Source organism: Haliotis rufescens, unplaced genomic scaffold (assembly GCF_023055435.1).
Source record: "Haliotis rufescens isolate VD_foot unplaced genomic scaffold, xgHalRufe1.0.p SCAF_20, whole genome shotgun sequence".
Classification (NCBI taxonomy): Eukaryota; Metazoa; Mollusca; class Gastropoda; order Lepetellida; family Haliotidae; genus Haliotis; species Haliotis rufescens.
In genome coordinates this window covers 3,330,762-3,351,326 of record NW_025963891.1, presented here as the reverse complement: position 1 = coordinate 3,351,326, position 20,565 = coordinate 3,330,762, and the positions used below count along the sequence as shown (strand labels likewise).

Below are 20,565 nucleotides of genomic sequence, written 5' to 3'. Positions count from 1 at the left end.
GCAGCAATGACATTTCTTTAATATGAAACTGTTGACTCACACACGCGGTACAGATGTGTTGTGTAATATACCTACATATGCCGAAATGACATTTCTTTAATATGAAACGTGTTGACTCACACACGCGGTACAGGTGTGTTGTGTAACATAACACACATATGCCGAAATGACATTACTTGAATATGAAACTGTTGACTCACACACGCAGGGCAAGTGTGTTGTGTAACATAACACACATATGCCGAAATAACATTTCTTTAATATGAAACTGTTGACTCATACAAGCAGTACAGGTGTGTTGTTTAACTTAACACACATGCGTTGATGACGACATATGGGAAAGATGAAACTGTTGACTCACCTAGGAGGGGCACGGAGGCGGCGGCAGGGGGCAAGCTGGATTCCATCAGAAGGAGCAGCAGGAAAAATGCCACAAAGATATTGATTCCTGTCGAGAAAAATGGATTTGTATCAGAATAATTTTGACCTAGTCGATGAAGCAATGTCCGGCTAATTGTACACTGACACCCCGAGACGACGCATGGCCCTGTGCTGTTCTGCAGTAATAGCATTATGCAAGTCAGAATAAAGACCCCTTGCACCAGTCAATTACTTCCACTCGTAGATTAATGTTCTGCAGGACACACAGTCACAAGACAATGGTAGAGATAAAGAGGGTTCCCACAAGCGGCCGCGTTACAAGATGTTGGTAGACATTCAAAAACTCACTTTACAAACCGATAGTGTACATTACAGTCAACATGGATTACTGTTTCCTTAGGAGATACAGAGCAGTAGTGCAGATACAGAAAGCATTCACGAAACTGCTTTAAGTGACGACAGTTCTATGATCCGAACAGAGCTGCAGCAGTTATTTTGCCATAGAGAACATTGTCACACAATCACTTTACAAGTGGGGAATGAAATATGAATATGAGTGAAGAGGAAGGAGGCTAGTAGACAATATTCATGTCAGAATATGAGACGTATCGAAGTTCCTTTTGGTTATATACTCTGCAAAAAAAGAAACACAAAGGCCATTTTAGCTGAATATTGTATATCGCATATAAATAATCAACAGATGGTAATCGATTGTTCACATTTGGCACACATATTTGTCATTGGCACAGGTTCCATATGGCATATATGGAACAGTAGATTTTCAAGGTAGAGATCATCTTTTTTAATGTCTTGTATGGCCACCATTATTGTCCAAAATTAACTGGCATCGTCGTCCCATGGAAGCAATCAGATCCCGAATTGTGGCCTGAGCAATGTTCACCCACCTTCAGTGCTTGTGCCAACTGTCGGAGGTTCTGTGGTTGCTGCTGACGTGCTCGCAGTCGTGAGATCCAGAGCATCTCATAAATGTTCGATTAGGTTTAAATCTGGACAATGACGTTCGCTTGTTGCATAATGGGAAGGACGTGTGGCCGGAGAATCACATCCGTGTAACGTTGTGCCGTTAAACTCCCAAGAACTTGCACCAAGTTTGTTCTATCAGTGTAGGAGATGACGGCCCAAATCATCACACTACCACCACCAAATCTGTCCACTTCCTGCAGTTTCGTGCATAATATTCCACGCGACGCCTGTAAACACGAAGTCTACCATCCGCACGGCTAAGCATAGAACGTGACTCGTCACTCAACCAAACTTGTCTTTATCGCAAATGTGATCATACTCTGTGCCCTCTGTGACGTCGCAGCCGACGCTATAATGGTTGGTTGGTTGGATTGTTGTTTTACGCGGCACTCAGCAATATTCCAGCTATATGACGACGGTCGGTAAATCGAGTCTGGACCTGACAATCCAGTAATTGATATCATGAGCATCGATCCACGCAATTGGGATTGATAACATGCTTCAACCAAGTCAGCGTGCCTGACCAGCCGATCCCGTTAGTAGCCTCTTACGACAAGCATAGTCGCCTTTTACGGCAAGCATGGGTTGCTAAAGAGTTATTCAACCCCGGATCTTCACGGGTCTAAAATGTTATAAAGGGTTATAAAGGGGAATATAGTGATAGTGCTAGTACATGGGAGACAGAGAGGGTTATAATGAGGAACATTTTGATGGGAGGATATGGGAAATTTACAGGGTTAGAGAGGAATATATTGATTGTACTGTTCGTTTATTGTTTAACGCCGCACTCATTCCAGCTATATGACGGCGGTCTGTAAATAATCGAGTAAGTGACATCATGAGCATCGATCCACACAATTGCAATACGTGGACATGCCTCAACCAAGTCAGCGAGCCTGACCACCCGATGCCGTTAGTCGCCTCTCTACAAGCATAGTCTATTCAATCTGAGACTGAGAGGGTTACAGTGGGGAATATATTGATACTACTAATAAATGGGGAGGCATAGGGTTATAGAGGGGAACATATTGATAATACTACTACATTAGATACAGAGAGGGTTATAGGGGGGGTATATTGATAGTACTAGTACATGAGAGGCAGAGAGGGTCATAGAGGGGAATATATTGATAGTACTACTACATGAGAGACAGAGAGGGTTAAAGAGGGGAATATATTGATAGTACTGGTACATGAGAGACAGAGAGGGTCATAGAGAGGAATATATTGATAGTACTACTACATGAGAGACAGAGAGGGTTACAGAGGGGAATATATTGATAGTACTAGTACATGAGAGACAGAGAGGGTCATAGAGGGGGATATATTGATAGTACTAGTACATGAGAGACAGAGAGGGTCATAGAGGGGAATATATTGATAGTACTACTACATGAGAGACAGAGAGGGTTACAGAGGGGAATATATTGATAGTACTAGTACATGAGAGACAGGGAGGGTCATAGAGGGGAATATATTGATAGTACTAGTACATGAGAGACAGAGAGGGTTACAGAGGGGAATATATTGATAGTACTAGTACATGAGAGACAGGGAGGGTCATAGAGGGGAATATATTGATAGTACTAGTACATGAGTGACAGAAAGGGTTACAGAGGGGAATATATTGATAGTACAAGTAAATGGAAAACAGGGAGGGTTATAGAGGGGAATATATTATAGTTCTAGTATATGGTAGACAGAGAGGGTTACAGAGGGGAATATATTGATAGTACCAGTACATGAGAGACAGAGAGGGTTATAATAGGGATATATATATAGTACTAGTACACGAGAGACAGGGAGGGTTATAAAAGGGATATATATATAGTACTAGTACACGAGAGACAGGGAGGGTTATAAAAGGGATATATATATAGTACTAGTACACGAGAGACAGGGAGGGTTATAATAGGGATATATATATAGTACTAGTACACGAGAGACAGGGAGGGTTATAATAGGGATATATATATAGTACTAGTACACGAGAGACAGAGAGGGTTATAATAGGGATATATATATATAGTACTAGTACACGAGAGACAGGGAGGTTTATAATAGGGATATATATATAGTACTAGTACACGAGAGATAGGGGGGGGGGGGTTATAGAGGGGAATATATTTATAGTACTAGTAAATGGGCAGACAGAGGGTTATAGAAGGGATCATATTGATAGATCTAGTACATGAGAGGCAAAAAGGGTTATAGAGGCGAATATATTTATTAAAACGATAGTTGGGGAATCAGGGGTTGGGGGTACCACTGTACATGACCAACCCACACAACAATACAAGACCTAAATGAATAAACAGTCAGTTTATTAGACAGCCACAGACGGATCTGTGACTGTCTGTCGTCCGTATTTATACCTATTCTAGCAACTACAGATAATAGCACTGGCTGATTAAAACTGACGATAAGGTTGTTATTGCGAAATTTAGTGGCGCTATCTAGACAGAATTATAATAATTTAGTTTGGCCGAGGCATTGATGATAAAGGAGTTTATGAGTGAAGTTTGGTAAGAATAATAGTTTACCAGTTGCTATTATGCAACGAATGTATACGTGGTACGGGTGATTTGATAAGGGTGGATGATAAAGATACTGACGTCTGATATTTGTTCGCCTAACTCTATCTGACCAGCACCATGAGAGATGTCCGAACTGCGTTATCGGGTCAACCCTTGGCAGTCTAAAGATAATGGAACGTGGTCGTTAGTTGTAATATTCTCTTTTTTCACAATTTCCAATTCTTAATATGTAGCATTTAACGTGATAAAATATTTGTCAAACTGTGTTCATTTTACCCATGTTAATATATTGATAGTACTAGTACATGGGAGACAGGGAGGGTTATACAGGGGAATATATTGATAGTACAAGTAAATGGAAAACAGAGAGGGTTATAGAGGGGAATATATTATAGTACTAGTATATGGTAGACAGAGAGGGTTATAGAGGGGAATATATTGATAGTACTAGTATATTGGAGCCGGAGAGGGTTATAAAGGGGAATATATTATAGTACTAGTATATGGGAGACAGAGAGGGTTATACAGGGGAATATATTGATAGTATAAGTAAATGGAAAACAGAGAGGGTTATAGAGGGGAATATATTGATAGTACAAGTAAATGGAAAACAGAGGGTGTTATAGAGGGGAATATATTATAGTACAAGTAAATGGAAAACAGAGAGTCTTATAGAGGGGAATATCTTATAGTACAAGTAAACGGAAAACGGAGAGGGTTATAAAGGGGAATATATTGATAGTACAAGGATATTGGAGACAGAGAGTGCTATAGAGGGGAATATATATTATAGTACTAGTATATGGGAGACAAAGAAGGTTATAGAGGGGAAAATATTGATAGTGCAAGTTAATTGAGAACAGGGAGGGTTATAGAGGGGAATATATTGATAGTACAAGTAAATGGAAAACAGAGCGTGTTATAGAGGGGAATATATTGATAGTACTAGAATATGGGAGACAGAGAGTGTTATAGAGGGGAATATATAATATAGTACTAGTATATGGGAGAAAAAGAAGGTTATAGAGGGGACAATATTGATAGAGTAAGTAAATAGAAAACAGAGAGGGTTATAGAGGGGAATATATTTATAGTACTAGTATATGGGAGACAGAGAGGTTTATAGAGGGGAATATATTGATAGTACTAGTATATTGGAGACAGAGAGGGTTAAAGAGGGGAATATATTGATAGTACTAGTACATAATTGATTGAGTACGGTTTTACGCCGCTTTTAGCAATATTCCAGCAATACACTAAAAAATAGGTATAGTTTCCTGATTCGGCTGCGGGCCTGACTTTCAGATGGGGTTGTGGAAAAGATTTACTTTCTGATGTGGCTGAAGAAATTAGTTTCCTGATTCGACTGTGAGGCTTGACTTTGAGATGTGGTTGTGGGAAAGATTGTATTTCTGATGTGGCTGAAGAAAATAGTTTCCTGATCCGACTGTGAGGCTTGACTCTCGGATGTGGATATAGAAAATAGTTTCCGATGTCCCGATGCGACTAGGCGGATTGTGGTGGTGGGTTTGAGAGAACCCCGCTGCCAACATCCATGCTGACTAAGGTCCTGTGTATTTCTATAAGAGACAATTAGTGAGTGTTTATGCCGTGTCGGGAGATGTGTACCTCATAACTCCTGCAAGCTATCGCGTTTAGCTGTCTCCAACTCAAATAGACAGAGAAGCCTCTTACCGGCCATATCTTCCACACTAATTCATTATTTAGCGTTTGCCTGTGCAATCTTATCACTAGCTTAAAACGTGCTTGTTTTAATCGGGGTTGGATGACGACATATGATTTATTTATAGCCGAACTCAACAGATAGGTTTAACATGACCGGGCAGCAGTAGCTTGCTGCAATACTGCAGACGACGAGATGAAAGAAGGAACAAGCAGCCTCCATCTCCGCGACTGGATGGGCTGCTATAGATGCTTGCCCTCTACACGTCTCTATTTCGGGCGGCAAACTGTAGGGGTGCCTAGACTAATCAAGCATTGCTAACTTGCATCAGCTATCTTAGTGCCTGTCGGGAGAGGGAGTCCAACTCGACTTCTTGAATATGTCAATGATAATAATGTACACACATGGACAGAAATACTTCATACTCTAGTTCGCATTTTCTCTCATCCATTCGCACTTCGTGTAGCATCTCTAAGTGGTCAGTGGGATTCAGCTGAAATGATTCGTCGCAAAGATGTGCGAGTTATCGTTCTTTGTAGACAATAACAATGTCGTCACAGCAGAGTCCAGCAATTACCATGTGAAGGTCGCCCGCGTTTGGGCACTGCCTACACTGTAAATCATTGATGAAGACACTAGGACAACACGCATGTCAGATTTAGGCTTCAGTTCACCAGCAAACGAGCTTTCCTAAAGGGCCAGGGGCTTAGACAGCTGTGACACCGGGAACCTATATGTGGAAAAACAGATAACCATTTCGGAACATTTGTATTTTTATACTAGGCGAAAAAAATAACAGAACAAGCTGAACCTCACTAAACAATATCCTTCAGAAAATGTAATCTATATTAAATTATTTGTCTAAAACCACAAAACCCAAGTTTTGGATATAAGACAATATGTGGTATCTTTAGTTAGATTATGTTCTTAATGTCCTTAAACGGTTTTTTAATTCCTTGGTCTGCGTACACGCCAGCCCAAAGATCCGCAGATGTGGAATACAATTAGAAGGGTTTTCTTTTCTTCCTGTCGCGTCTGCAAACTAAATTTAGTAATGAAAAAACTTTGAAAATAAGTCAATAGGGGGCCATAAGTAAGGCTTGGACTTGTCACTCCGAAAACACTTCTTCGTTCGTTTCATTTCTTCCTTATTTCACCCGACCGACAATTCAATTAAGAGAACATTTAAGAAACATGTTCTTTATCATGACATTTTTATTTTTACCACCTAACCGAAATCCGTAAACAGAGTTAAAAAAATATATACTAATTTTAAACTATATGGTATCTCAGTGACACACTTGCCTGATAGTTCTCAAATCCCGTGCCAGACGCCCAAACATTCAACTCACCATCTTGCTCCACAGGAAACTAACAGTAACCATCTCAATGGCTTTCGGGAGAATTGTATCTAACAACAACCATTAAAACTGTTAATTTGTTTGTTTGGAAAATAGATTGACACCGCAATATTTGAAAACTATGCAGTACGTGCCACCAAACAAACTTAGTTTGTTTTCTTATTTGTGTGTGCTGTAAGATAGTGATAGCACGGAAGCAGCTATTCTGACGCTATTGTGAGTGATCATGTTGTTGATAGGTTCTGCTTCTTTACCTCATGTCTCAAGTCACAGTTTCTGTTTATGGCTCAATTGTATAATATTGAAACATACTTTTTTTGCTCTGGTTTCTTTCTTAACATATATGTTTAACATGTTATCGTAATGACGTAATAAGGACTACAGGTGAATCATGTGCAAAGAAATGTCCTCAATACCGTCAGCAATAAGTAGATAATTCCTCTTACAAGTAATACATTATAACGAGGAAAGATTGGCGACATAGAGACAGTCAAACAATAGAAACTCTAAAGATGCTAACTGTCATTACTCTTTACGAATTCCTGACATTGTCTTAACACATACCCTGTTAAGAATTTACTTCTGTAATGTGTTTTTAAGGTATTTTTATCACTATCTTTCCAATTCAATATTTGAATTTTTTCAAATAAGGTTTACTGCATAGTGTATATGCAGTTTTAACTTGTTTAAATACCCAGATATACATTTCGAAGACACCATTTCCAAAATGATGTGCACAAATATTTATTAATTTGAATATATGGTTCGTATAAAGCTTTGTAAAGTTTGAATTTTGAAATGGAGTTGAATTAAATTTTGTGCCACTGGTTTAGACCTCCATCACAGGATTGTCTGGTTTGTTTACAGGCTGCGTCCATTGGTAGGAGTACGGCTGTGCGGCGTCAGGGAACAACCAAAAAAGTATTAATGCTTATCGACCGGTGCTAACGTTGGGCAGGCCATGCTTATCCTTTTCGCAAACACTTGGTGTCATTCAAATGATTTCCACCGTTATTTTACCTTTTACGCCCAATGGAATCTGCTTCTGCGGTTAATCGAGACTGGTTATTCTCTGGCGTTGACGTTTTATATTTTCTATAAAACCTTTGGACGGCAACAGAATCATAAAGTAGCAAGCCTGACAATATTTCCATCATTATCATATCAATCTTTTCAAATCTTATTTAAGCAAACTATTTCATGCAATACCACGCCACAACATCATTAGCCATTAACAACGTATGTTAGGTCCCGGGGCTCATTTATTACTCAATTAAGACTCTTTGAAATGCGTGTTTGATAACCGGTAATCTTATTAATCTAATTATGTAATCAAAGTTTAAGTATAAATGAATACATATTACGGGAGTAAACCACATGCACGTGTGTATATCATCATTATTATATTTCATTTATATGCCACCATGGTTCATTTAAACTCTGTTGCTCCGGCATTCACCTTGGATGAATTGAATCAAAGTGGGTGCAGCGTATGTCTGTTGAAGGGAGTGTCACGGATGGAGCCGGGGGGTTTGTGCAGCAGCGCGTGGGATGAGTGAGTGGATGTGGGAGATGGTGTTGAGTGGATGTGGGAGATGTGGGAGTTGGTGTTGACGTCAGTGGGTGCTAGGGACCCCTTCATTTAATATTCCGGGATTGAGAAATGTTGTAAGGGAAAGGATATTCTTTCGGTCACGCATCTATTTTCTGTGAAGAGCTTTTACAAGAGCAGGTTATTTGAAAACTCCTGCCCATTAACATATGCAGACATTATTACATTATGTACCCTCCGGGACCATTAGGATGTTATAGACGGCTGATTTTAGAATACGGTGAATAGGCCATGGAGTACACTCTGCAGGATTGTTCTGGGTTCACGAGTGGCCCAGTCGTCTAAGTCGCCGCAAATCGTTTTCGCGTGACAGAATCCTATGATTGTGGGTTCGAGTCTCGGTTGTCACCACCATACCCTTGCTCGTAAGTTTCAAAGATATCAGAAAGGTAAACTTCTGAGACGTTTTCCCTATTTTCCCCTCTGACTTTATGCCTTTGATAGCCATTTAGAAGTTGGAACTTCGTGTCAAAACGTGTGGTGTCACCAAGGGCAAGTCTCCGGTTTCCCCAGCAGGACCCGATATGTGAGGTGGATGTAAAAACCTTTCAGCGCCCCTTGGCAGCTGGGGTTGTATATTCCCCAGGGAGCTGACAATGGTAACTGGAATGCAAACTGACCCACTGGTCGGGGAACAAATAAAAACCGCATTTGAGCAGATACTAGTTCCTGGATACCTGCGGTATATAAATGTATCATATAATATAACAACATTTGGCGCATAACCAGATTCTTACATATCTGTATGTCGTGTACAATCATATTTTATATGGCTGCAAGTGGTGTATAAGGTGTCGAAAAGGGCTGCATGTGATGTATTGAAATATTCTTCAGTCTCTGCATATCCTGTGTAGCTGTATGCTCGAATTAACGTCTCCAGAATATACACATATATTGAGCTCGCAATTATACTAAATAGATATTCAATAGAATGTATGTTGTTTAGTATTTATGATGAATTGTATGCATTCATATGTGTACACGTCAGTGTCCATGTAAAATGGTAATTCAAGCTGTTCAGTTAAATAAATCACGAACAGCAGCTGTATACACACATTTATATAATATATTTTAGGAACGAAAGGGCAGCCTATTGGTAACAATTAAAAGCCTTCACTCGACACGTCGGAGGCCCGGGTTCAATTCCCAAGATATATACAATATGTGCAGCCGTTCCTGCTGATAGTGTTGGAGTATTGCTAAAAGCAGCGAAACACCACACCGGCTCACAAACATCACCACTACCTCTAGGGGGGTAATCCGTTAACACATTCGTTATCAGACACGTAGGGATGGTATGGTCAGCATGGTGTTAACAAATACACAACACATAGTGACTGTAGTACGTATATAAACATGACACGTAGGAGTGATGTCATCAATCAAGAAGAACAGATGCCTCTAGGAGTGTAAACATGTACATTATCACTATCATATCCGGTTCCAGTCAGGTTAACATCTGAATATGCAAAGTTTCAGATCGCGTCATAATTATGTATTGATTTGGAGTGCGCATTTTTAAACATCGCTGCCAATTTGCTTTAGTTTCAAATGACGTTTTTGTTCACACATTAATAACAGACAACGACTTGTCAATATACCATAAGGATAAATAATTTACTTTAATAAGACCTGAATCCAATGTGCAGAAAAGTATATAAACTATTGACAGATTAACAAACATCAAGGTAGACTAGTGGCCATATTTTGATAATTATGAAAGCTATCCGATATGTTCGTATGACAGAAACCAAGACTCTGTTCATTTCACCATTTTCCGTGGTTGGGACTCATGACAACATAACATGCTCAGGAAGGCCGGCTGATTTTTCATGAACATGATATTTCTCTCATATTTGAACATCGGGGAGTAATTCTTTGACTCAATCTGATTTTTCACAGCAGATGATACATAAAACATGGCATATGGCACAAATTCCTCATGGGTCTCGTACTTGGTGATACTTGAATTTTCATTTGAAATCTGCCTTTTTCCCTCATTTTAGCAACATTCGTGTATTTGACCATGCCAAAAGTCCAAATCGTGCAGGTGTACGAAAGAAAACTGGATATTTGTCAGCAATTTTGACATATCTGATAATTTCATATCTCTAATTTTAAATATTATTCACATTTGTAGATAGCTTAAAAGGACCTTCATACTACCATATCCTTACATAATTATACAATCATGTATATGGTTAATCATAATTCGTATCACTGCTATCATTGTACTTTCAGTTTCATTTGTAACAGCCCTAAGGTTTCAAAGAGTAGGTTAAAAATGTAAAACCTTCTCACCAAAGAAAGTAGAACGGAGAGTTCATATGCGCCTTCTGTCCAGGTGAACTATTATTTTGAATAGGGCTATTTTTTACTCAGTAAGCACATTGCTGGTAACCGATCAAACAGCAACATGATCAACAATTTAAGCAAGTCCGGGCTGGTTGGGAAATACTCAATTAGATTTATTTCAAATCCAATGTTCAAATAAATTAGCACTTCATCAATATGTATGACATTTGAAACGCCACACAATGTGCACGCTTCAGGACATGTCACACATCTAGCTCTGATATGGATCGGTATTTCGACCTCTGCCAGTCAGATGAAATATACATTTGCAATAGATTGATAATTTGCAAATATTTAGGTGAAGTTATTTTAACGATATGAATAAAAATAAAAGGCATTAAATTAAAATCGGTTTACGTTCAGACTGGACCAGATCAGGTGACCACATTTGATGCATATGAAACACATTGTAAATATGAACTTACACAATATGAGATACGCTTCAACAAATACGCCTTGTGCACATGAAACCTCATATGTATACATGAACTCTACCATCAAGTGATGTGCCCTGTACACATGAAACCTTTCAGCATAAGATGTGCCCTGTACACATGAACTCTACCGTCATGAAATGCGCCCTGTGCACATGATCTCTACAATCATAAGATGCGCACTGCACATATGACCTCTACCATCATAAGATGTGCCCTGCACACATGAACTCTACCATCATGATATACTCCCTGTGCACATGAACCCTACCATCATGAGATGTGCCCTGTGCACATGATCTCTACCATCATAAGATGCGCCCTGCACACATGAACTCTACCATCATGATATACTCCCTGTGCACATGAACCCTACCATCATAAGATGCGTCCTGCACACATGAACTCTACCATTATGAGATATGCCCTGTACACATGAACTCTTCCATTATGAGATGTGCCCTGTGCACATGAACTCTACCATTATGAGATATGCCCTGTACACATGAACTCTACCATTATGAGATGTGCCCTGTGCACATGAACTCTACCATTATGAGATATGCCCTGTACGCATGAACTCTACCATAATCAGATGCGCCCTGTACACATGAAATCTACCATCATAAGATGCGCCCCATGGACATGAACTCTCCCATCATGAGATGCGCCCTGAACACACATACTACCTATCCTGCATGAGATACGTATGGTGATCAGGAACCAGTACTTAAGATCCTCACTCGACAGAAGTACCGACCTAGCTTTACAATACACTGTCCCAAACTAACATAACAAAACACTATGCACAAGTACCACCCAACATGCACTGCACCATATCATCAACTGAACATTAGATATACAATGTTGACAAGTTTCCAAGCACACAAGGCACACACTGCTTTCAAGTACCCATCCAACATGACATACATAGACTCCCCTGCGAACAATGTGGTGGTACCTACCCAACATTAGCTTGGCTGGAGATTCGGGTGGGATCCAGAAGAGCACGAGTGTGAGCGAGGTGAGCAGGATACATGGTAGAATGAGAATATAGTTGTACAGTACAGAGCGACGCTGGAAGATGAGTCGGAAGGTCAGGTCGACGTATTGCTCTGGACAACACGAGTAGGACACCTCGTTCCTCTTGGCCGGAGCTGACAGTATGTTCCACGCATTAGACACCACATATTCGCTCAGGTCTATCTCCTCCGTGTTACCCACAAGTTCTAGATCCACTTTAGATTGATCATACGTCCACGAACCAAACTTTAAATGGCAATTCTGTATATCAAACGGAAATGCTGATACATCAATTTCACACGAGCTTTTATACACTGCTTGAGGCAACCATATAATGAGGCCGGTACTTTCTATTTGGCACAAGGCGTCCCTGTGTTCCTCCAGCCTCTCGTCAGCACTGAAGCAGAGCAGAATGTCTTTTAGTGGGTTATACATCAAGTTGAAGGACAATAGCATTACCGTAAATCCTTAAATAAAACTCAAAGGTGTACTTTTCGGAAGGTCCAAACACAAAACACGATTCGACGCATGCGTTTATTTTTCTCGGAGATGAGAGTGTTGAAGCTTTAAGGTAACAGACCAAAACATATAAAAACAAGAGATAAATGTACCTCATTCCATTCAGCCATAACATTAAAAGAAAAACATTTTGAAAATACACCATTACGTAATTGCATTGTTCCTGTATTCGAGGCATCGTCTTACATAAATTCAGAGCAGGCGTTTATTTTTGGGTGGATGTTTGTTGGCCCAACGTGTTACAAAGGCAGGCCTTTATTCTAGGATATTCGGTTTTTATTAGTGTTCCCCAGAATGTAAGTGACCTGCCTCCCATTTACTGTTAATTACGATCAACCTAGGATATCATTTAATAAAGTCATCTCAGGTTGATGTGTATTAGTTGCATCTATGTATCCGTGGTCAGTGACAAACAACACATCGGAAACGTAAAAAGGGCCACCCGCAATCAAAACAATGAGTAAGCGAAATGGTTTTATGCCCATATTAGTAATATTCGAGCAATATCACGGCGGGGGACACCAGAAATCGGCTTTATACATTTTCACCATCTGGAGCATCGAACCCCGGTCTTTGGCGTGACGAGCGAACGCTTTAACCATTCGGCTTCCCCACCGCCCCCAATCCAAAAAAGTAAGCTGTAGACATATATTTAATTATATGTTCGTTTAGAGCTGCCAAATCGTTTTGAGACGAGGGTATTACTGAATTGAACTTGAGCTTTGTTGGCGACATGCAACTGGACTAAATATGACACATTACGAGATTAATAATCAATGATAGTGTGTATGGCAATTATTGTGAGGTGTGAAGAAAAAGGTGCATGTGATCACTGTAGGGTATATCATGGTGAATACAGGGGCGTATCATTATCATCACGTTGGTGTGTCGTTATCAATACTGAATGTGTCATTATGAATACAGGTTGCATCATGATTAGTATACGGTATGTCACGATCAAGTAGGACGTTTTCGATAATCATTAAGTGGGTCACGTGCATGAGCTTCAATAAGATGGCAAGTATGCAGGTGAATGATAGGATGTATGATGATAATTATACAGATGTATGATGATAATTATACGGGTGTATGATGATAATTTTACGGGTGTTTGATGATAATTATACAGGTGTATGATGGTAATTATACAGATGTATGATGATAATTATACAGATGTATGATGATAATTATACAGATGTATGATGATAATTATACAGGTGTATAATGATAATTATACAGATGCATGATGATAATTATACGGGTGTATGATGATAATTAAACGGGTGTATGATGATAATTATACAGGTGTATGATGGTTATTATACGGGTGTATGATGATAATTATACGGGTGTATGATGATAATTATACGGGTGTATGATGATAATTATACAGATGTATGATGATAAATATATCGGTGTATGGTGATAATTATACGGGTGTATGATGGTAATTAAACGGGTGTATGATGATAATTATACAGGTGTATGATGATAATTATACAGGTGTATGATGATAATTATACAGGTGTATGATGATAATTATACGGGTGTATGATGATAATTATACGGGTGTCTGATGATAATTATACAGGTGTATGATGATAATTATACGGGTGTACGATGATAATTATACAGGTGTATCATGGTCAAAATGCAGGTGTATTATGATTAAAATTTAGGTGTTTGGTGGTCAATATATAGGTGTATGATGGTCAATATGCACGTGTATTTTGAGCGATTTGTTGCTGTACGTAGATCAGTAGGTAAATATGTGACGATAATCCGAATAGACAATCATTAATAGTAAATATCGATGCAACGTTTATGTGTAATCCATCTGTTTAAATTACATAATCCGTCATATTTAAGCAAACAACAATGGACACTGAACGTCAACAAAGCGTAAGTTCACTTGAGAATATGTAAGAATAGGGCGATATGCAGTGACTTGGAGTCGAGGTAGGCTCTTGGTTAAAGCGTTCGTTCGAAAGGTAGAAGCCATGGGTTCTTTTCCCACCTAAATCAATATACAATGCCCATTCGCTGTCATATTAGTTTCATATTTCAAAAAACAACGTAATACCTTACCATCTTACTCAATAAATACACATGTGATAGTAACATTAGAATCCCTGTAGGAATTTCCCTCAGCTGGCCTTACACATCCCATAATCTGAACACACATAGTTCAGGGGCAGAATTCTGTTTCAAACACATAACACGTAGTTATTGCCGCAGTGTAGAGTTTTTTCAGCAGCACAGATACGCTGTAGTATTCAAATTACTCATGTTCTTCACTTTTTATCAGTAATCTGATTAGCTTGACTCGAAGCAGAAACTAAACAAATTAATCTATCCCTCCAATTATCAAATTATACCGTTGATTGATTAACGTATCTTCTGATTAGACGTGAGATAACGTAAAGAAATACTTCACACAATAGCACTTAAATGCATTATATATTGACAACATGCAGGTGAAGGAAGTTCGTTACCTGCGTATTTTGGAACCTAAGTTGTTCTTGATTACAAGTTCTCTTTGGGTTTAATTTGGAAAATAAATATGATTAGTACCGTTATTAGCATGTCAATCAGCGTTTCACCGTGACGTAAACTGCCATTTAGTCCCAGAAATAAAATTATCTTATTAAAAAATATATATCTACAAAGTATAATCCAAAAGGAGATCAGAACAATGATCAGACCTGAAGCAAACTAGACTTGCCAAATAATTCTAGACTTGAGTTGGGATATTTAATTTATTTTCTAGGTCTTGGGTACAGACCATAGCAACCATCTCTGTGTCAGTGACACACCTGTCTTGTAGCTTATGTAATTGTGTATATAACTGACAGTTCCGTTTTCCGACGATGTAACCTAAACACTTGACACAGGATTGTCGTCCTCGTTAAAACAATTGTAAGACACTGTTTCATGAACAATAATTTCTTCAAGGGCATGCTGTATATAACCTTGACCTTCGCGCATGACGTCAAGGCATGGTGTATCGTCCTGCGAACATCTGGAGGAAATGGTTTTTTAGGTTTCAGGGCATTTGTTTTCATTGTTTTTGGATTCCGTTTCTGTTCATTAGAGTATGAATACCCAGAGGATTTAACGCTTTGATTTCAAATTACACTGAAGTAGGCAGGCTTTAAAGCTCAAATTGGATCAACAACCAAATTCAGATTTCATATGCACGAAAATATCGCTTCTCAAATACCAAAAGGGTTTAAAATGGGGGTCTCAGCATGATGGCGGACATGGTTCGTTGCAGCATCCTCATTGAAATTTAAATCAGGCGATATCCTTGATGCTTGCAATCACAATTAAAAGATAAAACGGGGTAAATAAACAAATACAGTAACGAAAACGCACTTTTACCTTATCACCCAAACATTGCATAACTGGCTCAGTAACGGAGCCGTTCAAATTTCAATGGTCCATTCTTAGGGGCAACGAACACAGGGTCATCACAATAGATCAGCTGATCTACCAGCTGAGCTATAATACAATTTGTCAAACCATAAATGCTTTGTCTGAACATATATTTCGTACCAAGGGATGTTTATTTGGTTAACCATTATTCATATTATTATATGTGTATTCCACTCAGTAATGTCGCTCTTTGAGTCAGTAATTGCCGCTGTAATATAAAATCATATACACCTACTAGTTATACAGTCGAATGTCGGGGGTCCAAATTTTACTGGGCGGTATCCTCACTTTGTTCACGCCTCCCCATTCCGAAGGAATCCATTTCAAATACTCGTCATACCAATTCTGAAAGGAAGAAACAAAGTATGAATGAAGTAAGGCTCCGCATGTACAAAATACTTAATTTTTGTTTTTTGTTTATTTGTTGTTTACGCCGCACTCAGCAATATTCCAGCTTTATGAAGGCAGTTTGTAAATAATCGAGTCTGAATCAGACAATCCAGTGACTGACATCGTTAACATCAATCCACGCAATTGGGATACGATGACTTTCATCAACCAAGTCAGCGAGCCTGACCACCCGATCCCGTTAGTCGTCTGTTTTGACAAGCATAGTTGCCTTTTACGGCAAGAATGGGTTGCTGAAGACCCGAATCTTTACGGGTCGCATAATACTTAATGTATTCCAAAACCATTTTTTCACAGAAATACCATTTTAACTGTACACCTTCGTGTATAAGTAAATAACCAAGCATAGATGAAGGAATGGCAACGATGTTGGATTACAAAACGTGTAAAATCTACTCCATTCCCTGACGTTTTGTGTAGAAGTATATAAACAAACACATGCGATTGATAGGTTCAGCATATATTGTCTCCACCGCAAATCGTATGCCCATATTTGTAAACGATTGTATGTGCGATATATCGAAATGCACTGGTACGCCATTTTACCACGTTCCTTTTTCGCAGTACTGAAATACGCCGAGCCAGGTGATGCCGAAAGTTGGAAGGTTTCGCTTAATTTTCTTTTACTTTACTTTCAGCTTACTTCCAGACTTGCTAATCTGTTGGTACTTGCCAGTGTTTCATGAAACTATGGTGGCACGGGCCGCGTAGGAATTCGCTACTCAAAGATTTATCCGTTTGTCGTCCCACGATCCGCAGTAAGTTTGTTCATATCCCAGGTCCGTACCGTTTGGTCATTGATTTGTTAGCACCATGTCCGTGGTCATTGGGTTCGCCAAAGTTACGACCTGCATCGGCTCGAGTTTCCTTCTACACTGAGCTGAAGAATAACTGTTAAAACGTCATTAAGCCCAACTCACTCACTCACTCACTCATTGAACTGCTAGAGAAGCTTCTTCAGAAGGCTTAGTGTTGAGTGTGAACTCCCCCTTCTCTACACCCCATACCTCTACGTACACACTGTCATTGGCCCTTTTCTAGGCATCCATTTAAGGGTGTTTCCTCGTGTTATTATGTTTGCACGTCCTACTCATCCTTCTCGTGTCTCTCGTAGACCTTCTACTTCTCATCTTCTTATGTCCACCCTATATTCAAACAACATTCGGACTGTGGTCTTAGCCCTCGTAATTTGAGTTGCCTCCCTCATCCGTGCAGGGATCCTCTAATTATGGGCTCGCATCACAGATATACCCTGGTTATGAGCCTTGATTTGTCAGTATTGTATCCATGCTCGTCGGTTTCCTAAAACGGTAAAAGTCTACGACCAGCGTCAACTCGGATTTTTTTCTACAGAGTTGCCTCCCTCATCCGTGCAGGGATCCTCTGATTATGGGTTCGCATTACAGATATACCCTGGTTATGAGCCTTGATTTGTCAGTATTGTATCCATGCTCGTCGGTTTCCTCAGGCGGTAAATGTCTACGACCAGCGTCAACTCCGATTTTTTTCTACAGAGTTGCCTCCCTCATCCGTGCAGGGATTCTCTGATAGATCACAGAACACCCTGATAACGATCCTTGGTTTGTTAGTATCGTAGCCATGCTCGTCGGTTTCCCTGAGGCGGTAAACAACTACAACCAACTTGAACTCGGATTTGCCTCCCAAATTGAGCTGAACGTCGTGTTATAACAGGGTTTTCTACCCCACCGACTCGTTCCTATTACTTTCGCTCTACTCTTCCTCTGTCCTCATCTTCGCGGTAACTTTTCTCTTGTATAGCTGGAAAATTGCTGATGCGGCGTAAAATAATATTCAATCATTTTTCCAGCTTCTCGCGTGTCGTACTTCTCTTTCCTGTCTTCACCCTCCCTTACTCTTCCTCTGTCCTTATCTTCTCTGTTACCTTTCTCTCCTCCCCTTCTTTCCAGCTGACCGCCTCCTTGGTCTTGTGGTAGAGTGTCCGCCCGGAGAGCAGAAGATCCGGGTCTCGACACCAAGCCGCGTCATACCAAAGGACGTTAAAAGATGATACTTGTTGTTACCCTGTCTGGCGCTCGACATTAAGGGGCTAAAACAAGGACTGGTCGGCTCGGAGTCAGTATACTGTGTCTGAGTGGGGTATTCATGTAAAACTGTGGCATGGTATCTCAGTGGGCTAGCACTATAAATCGGCATCAGTCCGAACTAGTTCTAACAGCCACACAGACACACACGTGCATGCACGTCGCTATAAAAGTGCAATAATTTTGGACGTTAAACTCCATTTCACCTCACATCTTTCCAGCTTCTCGCGTGTCCTACGTCTCTTCACTGTCATTCAACCTCCCACGTTCTATCTCCTTCTCTAAATTATCCTTAAACACAGTTTGCACATTGAAGAAAGAAACCGTATCTGTATAACAACTTGGTGAATTAATATTCTTTTCCTTACTTAATATACAACGTGTTAGGAAGCTTGTTCAAACTAGCTCCTTGTAATTGACTTGTCAAATTATTTTGAATAGAATCCTCTGGCCTGTTTCATGCACAAGCTTCGCCAATAACGGTTTCTTCATATTTCACAAACACTAACACCTTCACGAGTTTAGCTATTCAGAGCCGTGTAACGTCCGATGGAGACGATTTGAAGTGACTGGCGAAAGCCATGAATATGACCATCAATGCAAAGTGTCAGCGAGGCAAGTCGGGCGGGAGATGAAGACTACGAGGATCCCGTAATGACTAAAGCTCATCCCGGTTCGTGAACTAACAATATTACGTGAATGAGTGGCTGATAATATCTTTAATATGACGACGTACACGAAGAATGGGCTCCACTAAATGTACATGTTCACCGCTTAATCACTTCATCATTCAATGGGTAGCTATAACATGGAGGATTCTCGCTTAATTGTTTCTAGTTGACAACGCGTGAGTCATGTAACTGTTTACTGTTTTAACCCAGGGTATTCATATTGGTCTAGCAATAACATCATATTGTTGAATCCCAAGGCCACGTATGAAAAAAAACAAGAGGAAAGAATATAGATGAAACACAAGGATACGCATGTATTTGTTTAAAATGAAAACATGGTGGTATGTATGCGCTTGTTTATGCTTGAAACATGAGTCTTGTAAGTGTTTATTGTCAAAACACAAGGGTACGTATGTTTTTGGTTTTACTGAAAAAAATGATCGTACGTAACAAAAAGGTACATTATTAACCGTTCTACAGGACAGTATATAACTGTTAATGGTAATAACATGATACGTAAATAACTGTTGCACGTTATAACACAAAGGTAGCTACTAAACATGTAACCCCCCTATCCCATACCCCCTACCCCTCCCCGAAACTGGTTCAATACTGGGTTACAGTCATCTTTTAACTCCGCAGCCCAGTCAGCCTCTCTCCGGTATACAAACTAACAACACTGGAGACAGGACTTGCCCCAGGGGGGGGGCACAGAACCCATCCAAGAATATTTGGGACGTACCAACTCAACTAAACACAACTTGAGTGTGCGAAATCAACAGGACGGCCAGCAGTACTACGAATAAATGGCAAGTTAATGAATAAGCATTGGGAACAAATTTGTCAGTGGATGCCCTGCTTTGGCACAAACACAGTATCTTAAGCGACATAATGGCGTTGCTCGATCCTTTTATTACCTTCTCGCCGTGCTTGTGGTTTTGACACAGAGGTCGATCCAGAATATGTAGAGGGAAAATGATAAATATGAACTTCTTTGAAATATGCTCGTATACAGCCTCAGACGTATCCAGGCCAACAAACCTGATCTTGGCCTTTTTTTATAAATGCAATGAAATCATTCATATTATTGAATTT

General features: G+C 39.8%; 1 protein-coding gene across 1 annotated transcript in view; it reads right to left on the bottom strand.

The window, feature by feature from the left end:
- LOC124142703 (neuronal acetylcholine receptor subunit alpha-10-like) overlaps window positions 1-20,565 on the bottom strand; it is a 77,346-nt gene that overhangs the window by 13,932 nt on the left and 42,849 nt on the right. Inside the window, exons 4-6 of the mRNA XM_046511293.2 lie at window positions 16,564-16,673; window positions 12,314-12,768; window positions 362-448 (exon numbers count right to left, since the gene is read on the bottom strand). Of these exons, the coding sequence (XP_046367249.1) occupies window positions 362-448; window positions 12,314-12,768; window positions 16,564-16,673 (652 nt within the window). The remainder of the gene's footprint in view (window positions 1-361; window positions 449-12,313; window positions 12,769-16,563; window positions 16,674-20,565) is intronic.